Source organism: Capsicum annuum, chromosome 2, assembly GCF_002878395.1.
Source record: "Capsicum annuum cultivar UCD-10X-F1 chromosome 2, UCD10Xv1.1, whole genome shotgun sequence".
Taxonomy (NCBI): domain Eukaryota; kingdom Viridiplantae; phylum Streptophyta; class Magnoliopsida; order Solanales; family Solanaceae; genus Capsicum; species Capsicum annuum.
The window spans coordinates 132,851,215-132,860,406 of NC_061112.1; the positions used below are offsets into that span (position 1 = coordinate 132,851,215).

The window sequence follows — 9,192 nt, forward strand, 5'->3', positions numbered from 1 at the left end:
TCTTGTCGTCGTCTTGATTTCTGCGTAATCTTATTGCATATATATAATATAACGTTTGGGCGTAGGAATGAAGCATTCAGCACTTAAACTGTAATGATAATATTGCTGCTTCCTCCCTTTTTTTTGCGCGGAATTGGATTGAAACCAAAGAACTACGGGCCTTAGACTTCAAGAAATTCATCATACTCATAACAAACATCTTTGCCGGAAAGATAGCTTTTTGATATAATATTGATCACAGTTTTAAGTGTAATCAAAATATTAGAGTTTTCAGTACGATTTTTCATTACAGTTTGTGGGGAAGGCATCAGAATAAGAAATACTGCTATAGTTACCATTCTAAGGGAAGTAATGATCTTTGCCTACCTGTTGGAAGCTTTGTATCCTATCGTGGTTCCAATACAGTTATAGAATCAGCATTCATGGAACCTTGGCTTTTAGAAGATCCTTGCTGTGGTGAAGCATGCCCTCCGGTAAATGCAGGTTGTTTAGGAGTAGGTAGTTCAGCAATATCACTTGTGAGCATTGACAGAACTGTGGAGACATTTGGCCTATCTTCTGCATATTCTTGGACACATAATAATCCAATATGTACACATCTCACCATCTCTATTTCAAACCTTGAACCAAATATTTTGGGGTCTATCAATTTTAGACTATTGTTTTCATTCCATAACTTCCATGCCTGAAGAACAAAGACATTGTTAAGCAGCGAAATATTATTTTCAGAAGTTTCATAATTTTTCTCCTCTTTTATTTTGGTTTGATGAGTAAGCAAAAACATTAAGGGTGTGTTTGGTATGATGGAAAATGTTTTCCTATTTTCTCTTTTTTGGTTGTAGTAAAATATTGGGAAAATATTTTCCAAGATAGCTCATTTTCTTCTATTTGAAGGAAAATGACTTCCCTCATAGACCAAAGGAAGTCATTTTTCGGAAAATAACAAATGTGACTTATGCCCCATCCCCACCCCTCTTCCCCACCCCAACAACATTCATATTCACATGACTCAAAAAATTCACATTTTTCAAAAATTTACATTACTTGAAATATTTTTCACTGTGCTTTGCTTCAATTTTTCACTGCTTGAAATAAAAAATAGTGAAACCCGAATTTTTTTCATTTCCAATATTCGTTGAATGTATTGTTATTTTCATATGCGTAGAAGAAGACTTACCTATGTTACTTTTGCTAATTGCATATTTCATTTTGTCATCGATGTAACTTGTTTCACGAGGTTGAATAAGCTTGTCTTTCCGTTATATTTCTATTGATTGTAGTATCTTGAGATTGTCCTGACAAAATATTAAAAAGTGTCTCCTATATTTGCTAATTAATAGTTGCTTAAATTTAGTGATTGTAGTATTTTAGTATTCGATATTGATATTATTTGTTATGCTTAAATTAATTCTTACAGATTATTGAGTTGCTAGAGGCACTGATATACTAGTTAATAGTTAGTAGTATTTTCTAAAACATATTTTTTCACTCACCAATCAAACACTAAAAAATATTTTTTACTCACCAACCAAACACCATAAAATATTTTCCTGAAGATATTTTCCACTCACCAACCAAACATAAGAAAATAAGTAGAAAACCAACTTATTTTTCAGGAAAACATTTTCGAAGAAAATATTTTTCAGGAAAAATATTTTCCATCATACCAAACACACTCTAAAGCTTCATAGTTGCAAGAATGAACTTACATATGCAAGTAGGGTCAGTCCATCTCCATAGAAACTGGAGTTCTTCCTTCCACTGACAATTTCCAATATTAACACACCGAAGCTGTAGACATCTGATCTTTCTGAGAATCTTCCCTGCATTGCATATTCAGGGGCCATGTAACCACTGCATAACATATTAAAAAATGAAACTCGCCGACTAATGATGCCAGTTCATCAATGAGAAAATGAAGGAAGCAATACAAACTTACTATGTGCCAACAACTCTTATAGTGTTGGCCTGATCTTGACTGCCTCCAAAAATCCTCGCCATGCCAAAATCTGAAATTTTTGGGTTTAGATATTCATCCAACAGGATGTTGCTTGCCTTCAGATCTCTATGAATAATTCGTAGTCTCGAGTCTCTGTGAAGGTAAAGGAGGCCTCGACCAGTTCCTTCAATAATGATGGCTCGTTTACTCCAATCAAGGAACTTTTCCTTGCATGAACCTGAGAAGGCATCATCGAGAAATGTATGAAGGATTTTGTTTCCTTAGTGAATAAAGTTTTCTTTTGAGTTTAGAAGTCCTTAAGTAGGAGGACAGGATAAACCTATGAAAGAGAGTTCTGCACTGACCAAAAAGATATGCATCTAAGCTTCTATTTGGCATGAAATCATAAACCAGCATCTTTTCCCCTCTCTCTGTGCAGCAGCCGAGGAGTCTAACAAGATTACGATGTTGTAGTCTAGAAATCACGACGACCTCATTCATAAACTCCTGTAGCCCCTGACCAGAAGACTGAGAAAGCCTTTTTACTGCTATTTCTTGTCCATCTGGCAATTTTCCCTGCAGATAATCCATCTGATTTATTTTATATTGTTTTCATTTGTCAGAACACTGCAGAGATACATCAAGAAACATTACTTTGTAGACTGGACCAAAACCGCCTTGCCCCAGCTTGCTAGCTAAATGAAATTTGTCAGTTGCATTTGCTAACATGTCAAAGCTGTACAAGGTGATGTCTTCAATTTTGACTCGGTTGATGTCATCTTTAATCATGCCTTCTTGGTAAAGTTTTGGAGATGCTTCTCTTAAGAATGCTTCATTTTTGTTCTTCCTTTCTGGTTCAAAATGGACATTCAGAAATCAAACAATATGCAGACCTAGAAGTTCTAGTTTGTGTTCTCAAAAATATCATTTGATTAATTACCTCTGTGCTTAGCCAACAATTTCCTGAAAAGATATCCACATAAGATAACTGTTATTGAGCCTATCGACACTGTGCTTGCAATGGCAGCTACGGGGATGGCTTTCTTGCCATTTTCTGCTGCAAAACATGTATGAGCTATAGACAGTTCTTGGGCATATCTTTCTTTCCATGGAAGCGAAGCACTATATGAAAAGTTGAAACTACTTCGATGGTATTGTAGATTTTATTAGGAATTTCTTGGTTATATTCTTTAACGCTTAGAATAAATTTCATCGCACCAAGTTGTTCCAAAAAAGAAGAAGCTAAATGATTGAAAGCTTAAGGTTGAACAGAAGTACATTACCAAGTTCAGAGTAGGCAACGCGAATGAACAAATCAGCCGCCCCATCCATGGAGTATTCTCTAATATCAATTAAGATTCTGTTCCAATGCATACAACCTATGCCTGTGTAGTATGAATACGCAGTGCAGGAACAGTTACTTAAACAGTCACCCTCACAGTCTCCTCTTGCAGACGGTACCCAAATTGCAAAATCTGGCACTCCCTTTGTCTGCAGCTTCAGAAACCCGTCCTGCTTGCCATTCTCAACATCAGTTCTGTTCCTTTCACAGTTTAGTGCAGTCCTTCTGATGCATCCGCCAGTCCAACTTCCTTTCTCCCATTCTCCTTCATTTTTCGGCTTAAACCCTTGTATGCAACTGCATATTGGAGAACGCCCCGGATTGCAGCTTCCAAAAGGTCCGCACTTAGCATAAACATCACACTCACTTCGGTGATTTTCCCATGTCACCCACCAATTCTTCTTACTCGGATCCCAAATCTTCTCCTGATAAGACCCTGTTGAATTCAAGGAATAGTAGAGTATCCTAGACTGATTTTGGTCTGAATACGTTTGGTATGCTGTGCCAGCATTATCAACTACAAGGTCAATACCAAAGAAATAATAAGAATTCATTTCTGGTAATCCAATGTATATCTGTTTATTCCATGGGCCACTCCGCCAGTAAGGAGAACTATTTTTCCAAATAAGAAATTGAGGAATGTATCTATTTTGAATTCCAGCTGAAAAATTCCCGACAGATGGATCATCAGGACTTTTCCATGATTTCAGGATAGCCATCGTGTTAGTACTCTTATCAATGCCCAGTTTCATGAACTGTAAGAGAGAATCTGTAGGATATTGAAAGCTTTCCCATAGAACTCTTCCATTTGATCTGTCTTTCAAGACTAAGTTTCCAGTGTCCAAGAGCTGAGCAGTGGAATTATTCATAGAGTTTGAAATACTGGATGACCAAATTATCTCCTTCTGTCCATTCAAGATTACAAGATTGCCATCTTCTGATATTGTGAGTATTCCGCTAGAATCATGTAAAGGCTTGTCTCTATTAGCTACCCATACTACAGTTGGTGTTGGTGATGGTAGGTTAAACATAATACCTGCATAGCGATTTGCAGAATTCCCTGGGCTGAAAAATCCCAGATTAAATCTATTGCCACTGGAAATTATTGTTTCAGAGTCTCTCACGGGCTCACTACTGCTAATGGTGTCTGAAGCATTGACACCCGAAAAAACTACAGAAAAGCAACAGAGCAAATGAAGAAAAACTCGAGATAAGCTCATTCTAAGTTTTTCTGCCAAAAGGTTCAATCTATCATTTGAAATGTAATAGCTGATGAGAACTTCAACGATGACCTTTTCCCTTTTTAGCCACGAAAATAAGTTTTTTTTTAATACTGAGTATTTAATAATTTTTCTTCAGATTACTTTTCAATCAGGTGTCAATTAATAGCTGGACTCGTGTCTGAAATGGTTCCGTAAGTGAACCTTTGGCTTCCAACTCTATGGCTTGCTATATTTAGACTATTTAATGTGCATTTTATACCTGTGATACTGCAGTTGGCTTGATGTGACTTTAGCTCTGAAAATAGAAGTGGGGCATGGTGTACAGGTAAAGTTGTTGCCATGCAACCAAGGAGGTCAGTGGTTCAAGCCATGGAAACTACCACTTGCAGAAATGTTGGCTAAGGCCGCATACAATAGATTCTTGTGGTTCACCCATCCCCAAACCCAGCGCATAACAGAAGTTTTAGTGCACTGAGCTACCCTTTGTAATAGAACTGGGTCCCGGTATTGTGTCACGTTGAGTGTGGTGGGTCTTCTCCTTTCCTACAGGTTTCCTTATTGACTCAATGACACACCAACAGTATCTGCGAAATTCTGGAAGATATTTTATGGGGGAAAAGGTTTACCAAAGAAAATACCATTCAGGAAAGTGGTCTCTCGTTCATGTAGAAGCTTACGATAGTGATATCAGATTTTTATTTACCGCTTTTTTTTTTCCTCCGAAGCTCAGAGGTTTTTGTTTTACCTATCGCTTTTCAATTTAATCAGTGATAACATCTTTTTGTGAATTGGTGTTTCTGTAAAATGTTTTGTTACATTGAATAGTTGAAAATATCTCTCTCTATATATATACATCTATAATCTATATTTATATCTCTAATATATTAAAAGTGTGAAAACTTTAAAAAATAGATTCGAATTTTTTGAATTATACTGATCAATTAGAAAAATACTCCTAAAATAGTATAAAAAAATACTAAAGAAGAAACTGATTTACGGAAAATATGATTGATGCTCGTTTAACTTGCTTCGGTTGCATGTCTAGATTGATGGATGATTAATTTTCTAACCCTCAACTTCTTCGCTATTTTTGTCAACATAATAGAATTCAACGTGTATATATATATATATATACAAAAATTATTTTCATCAAAACTGAAGTTTTGTGATCACTATTATATTATTTTATTGTAGTTTATAGGTCATAGATGAATTTACAGGTGATAGATGAATGTAAGTTAGATTTGAGGAATTTTTTTGGGTAAAGATTAAGTTTAATTGCCATCTTCTGATATTGTGAGTATTCCACAAGAATCATGTAAAGGCTTGTTTCTGTTAGCTACCCATACTACAGTTGGTGATGGTAGGTAAAATAATACCTACATAACGATTTGCAGAATTCCCGGGGCTGAAAAATCCCAGTTTAAATCTTTTGCCACTGGAAAATACAGTTTCCGAGTTTCTCATGGGCTCACTACTGCTAATGGTGTGTGAAGCATTCGCACCGGAAAAAACTACATATAAGCAAAAGAACAAAAGAAGAAAATATCGATATAAACTCATATCGAGTTCTTTTCTGCCAAATGATCGATATAAACTCTATCATTTGTAATGTAATATGAGAACTTCAACAATGACCTCTTTTAGCCACGGAAATAATTCTTTCGGATACTTGTATTTAATCTATTTCTCTTCAGTTTACTCATCAACCGGGTATCAATTAATTGTTGGATCCATGTGTCAAATGATTTTTTTCTATGGCTTATAGTTTGTGCATTTGGTACCTTTGATACTGCAAAATATCTTGGGCTGATGTGACTTCAACGGTGAGAATAGAAGTAAGGCCCGAATTTGTGACACGTTGAATTTGATGGGTCGTCTCCTTTCCTACTGGTTTCCACCGTCATACACCAACCATATCTGCAAAATTCTGGAAGATATTTTATGGGGGGGAAAAGGTTTACTGAAGAAAATATGATTCAGGATAGTGGCCAATCCACGTACAAGATTAAGAAAGTGAGATCAGATTTTTTCTCCAAAGCTCAGAGGTTTTTGTTTTGCCTTTCTCTTTTCAGTTTGATGAGTGACGGATCTATTTGAAAATTGGTATTCTATAAAATATTTTGTTACCTCAACTGTTGAAAATATTTTCTCCAACTGAGTGATAAGACTTGCCTCGCATATAAAGCATGGTAAATATAGGTTCTTTGGTAGATGAGAAGTTTCGGATGTGAGCATAGACAAAACCATGGACATATTTGGTCTATCTTTTCACTTCTGCATATTCTTGACCACATAATAGTTCAGCATTTGAACATTTCAAAGTTTCCCTTTCAAACTGCAGGTCTATTATCTTGGGGTCTACCAATTTGACAATCTTGTTTTCACTCCACAACTTCCATGCCAGAAGTGCAAAGGCATTGACAAAATAATAGCAAATTGAGCTACGTAAAGTTGACGTTTCATTATCCGAAAACTGTAAAAATCTAATTTTTTCTGATAATCTTCCTTCCATTTCGTGCCTGAAGAGAAAAGGCACAACACTTCCCATGCCCAACATCTGAAATTTTAGGGTTCAGTTGTTCATCCAATAAAATGTTGCTTACATTCAAATCTCTATGAATAATCTTTACTCTGAGTTTCTGTGAAGGTACAACTCCTCTGTCAATTTCCTCAGTAACTTTCACATGGTGACCCCAATTACATGATTCTTTCCGTAGCTCAGTTGGTTGACTAGTTGAACTTTCACCCTATTGGTGAGGGTTCATTCCCACCTTGTAAGCACCTCTCCTATTTCTCCTTCCCCTTCCCCTATTTTTTTTTAAAGAACAATAACTAAAAAATAAATCATGTGAATTTTCCTCTTTAGTGTGCGAACTTGAAAGTACATAAATAAATAGAAAAGTCTGACATCAATGATTTAAAATCAAATTTATCAGTTAGAAAATCATCTAATCTTCTTTTGGCATGTCTTCATAGACGAGCAGTTTCTTCCTTTCTTCAAAATCAGCTGGAATGCAAGCCTAGCTCCAAATCCTGATCCACAATAACTATTCCTCAGTCCTGAATAAGTTAGTGTCGGCTATATGAATCTCCATTTCTTCATTTAAGCCCAAATCATATTATCATCATACTAAAATTTTGTGGAAACACCAATAATTTTCTCTACTACTTAACGACATGGAGTATGAACTCTTCCCTTCTTCTCGCTTTGATATGGATTCTGTAAAAACTAGAGACAGTACTTGGGAATTTTCTTCTCTGTATATTCCTTGCCAATCACATTTATTATACAAGCTAATGGAATGAAAGGAACCTTCTCGTCTAAGCTAAAAAATCAAAATAAAGGAAGAAGTTTCTCTTCTGAGCTAAGCAATAAAACTCTTATAAGCTAAACAAAAATAAAAGAACCTTCTATTCTAAGCTAATCAATGAAAGAAAACAAAGAAAACATTCATCTATTGGGCCGTCTATGTATCCCAAATATTAGGCCAAATAAAGCATCGTGATTTCTAATATCCCCCTCAAGTTGGAGGGGAAAGAAGTGACCCAACTTGCACAAACTTTGATGGTGAGGAGGCTCGACAAGGGATTTGGTGAAGATGTCGGCGAGTTGGTCCTTAGATGGAACAAAGGAAAGAAATATCAAGCCTGAAAGATATTGTTGACGAACGAAGTGGCAGTCAAGCTCAACGTGCTTTTTTTGCTCATGGAGAATTGGATTTTGAGCTATATATAGGGCTGCTTGACTGTCGGAGTGAACTGGAACGGGAAGAAAAGGAGGAACGGATTGATCGGTAAGCAATCTTTCATCCAGGTCAATTCTGTAACTAATCTCCTTATTGACCGATATTCAGCCTCTGCAGACAAAAGGGAAATGAAAGATTGTTTCTTTGATTTTTAGGAGATTGATGAACCTCCCAAGCTTATAAAAAATCCACTGACTGACTTTCGCATAGTACGGCAAGAGGCCCAGTAAGCATCGCAATAAGCAGCGAGAGAGAATGAGGGTGAAACATTGAGAAAGATGCCCTGATTCGAATATGCTTTCAGGTAACTTATGACTCGCAATCTTGCTTTGAAATGTTCGATGCTAGGATGTTGCATAAATTGACTAAGAGTCAAAACAACAAAATACAGATCCGGTCTAGTGTGAGTCAAATAATTAAGCTTACAATGAGATGCCTGTAAAGTGTAGGATCTGACATGTGATTTTCTGAATCTGCAGAGAACAAGATTGAAGGATCTACTGGAGAAGAAGCTGGAGGAAGGTATGAAATATCAAATTCATTGATTAAATCTAAGGTATATTTTTGTTGACTCATTATGATTCCCTGTTCTTCCTACAAAATTTCCATTCCCCCAAAATAATGTAGTGAGCTGAGGTCCTTAAACTCAAAATGAAGAAACTCCTTAAGGTTATGTATCTCATCAGTAGCATCCCCTGTAATCAAAGTATCATCGACATAGACAACTACGATAGAGATAAGCCCTCCTGATTATTTAAAGAATAAGGAATAATCATTGAGGGAGGTTGTATAACCTTTGAAGTTTAGGGCTTCGAAAAGCCTGGCATACTATTGCCTTGAGGTTTTCTTTAAGCCATAGAGTGACTTTTTAAGTCGACAAACCATATTAGGTTGAGGAGATTCCATTCCTGTAGGGAATTTTATATAGACCCCTTCTGG

General features: G+C 36.2%; 1 protein-coding gene and 1 long non-coding RNA gene across 12 annotated transcripts; one reads left to right on the forward strand and one right to left on the reverse strand.

Moving 5' to 3' along the window:
* Nucleotides 1-200: 200 nt before the first annotated feature.
* LOC107859515 (G-type lectin S-receptor-like serine/threonine-protein kinase At1g11330) lies at nt 201-6,804 on the reverse strand. Of its 11 annotated transcripts, XM_047407030.1 has the most exons (10): nt 6,509-6,764; nt 6,289-6,434; nt 5,884-6,018; nt 3,223-4,452; nt 2,880-2,996; nt 2,594-2,790; nt 2,305-2,515; nt 1,940-2,177; nt 1,710-1,854; nt 201-685 (listed from the first exon to the last, which is right to left on the reverse strand). In XM_047407030.1, the coding sequence occupies exons 3-10, from the start codon at nt 5,969-5,971 to the stop codon at nt 386-388; spliced, it is 2,526 nt and encodes an 841-aa protein (XP_047262986.1). In that variant the 5' UTR covers nt 5,972-6,018; nt 6,289-6,434; nt 6,509-6,764; the 3' UTR covers nt 201-385. The 11 variants fall into 11 exon arrangements, 10 of the variants coding, with proteins under 10 accessions (XP_047262986.1, XP_047262985.1, XP_016560042.1 ...); XM_047407029.1 differs by having other exon boundaries at nt 5,884-6,434; nt 6,635-6,766; XM_016704556.2 differs by having other exon boundaries at nt 5,884-6,424; nt 6,635-6,765.
* Nucleotides 6,805-7,049: 245 nt separating this feature from the next.
* LOC107859523 lies at nt 7,050-9,180 on the forward strand. Its single transcript, XR_001671403.2, has 3 exons — nt 7,050-8,301; nt 8,409-8,557; nt 8,733-9,180. It is a non-coding gene; the product is annotated as an uncharacterized LOC107859523 (long non-coding RNA).
* The last annotated feature ends 12 nt before the right edge of the window (nt 9,181-9,192 follow it).

Excerpts from the sequence above, each read along its gene's own strand:
- LOC107859515 (XM_047407029.1), bottom strand. The coding sequence starts at position 6,067 with ATGAGTTTATATCGATATTTTCTTCTTTTGTTCTTTTGCTTATATGTA. Across the intron at positions 2,791-2,879 it reads ATTGTTGGCTAAGCACAGAG|AAAGGAAGAACAAAAATGAA; the intron begins GTAATTAATCAA and ends ATTTTGAACCAG. Across the intron at positions 2,516-2,593 it reads GTTTTGGTCCAGTCTACAAA|GGAAAATTGCCAGATGGACA; the intron begins GTAATGTTTCTT and ends GATTATCTGCAG.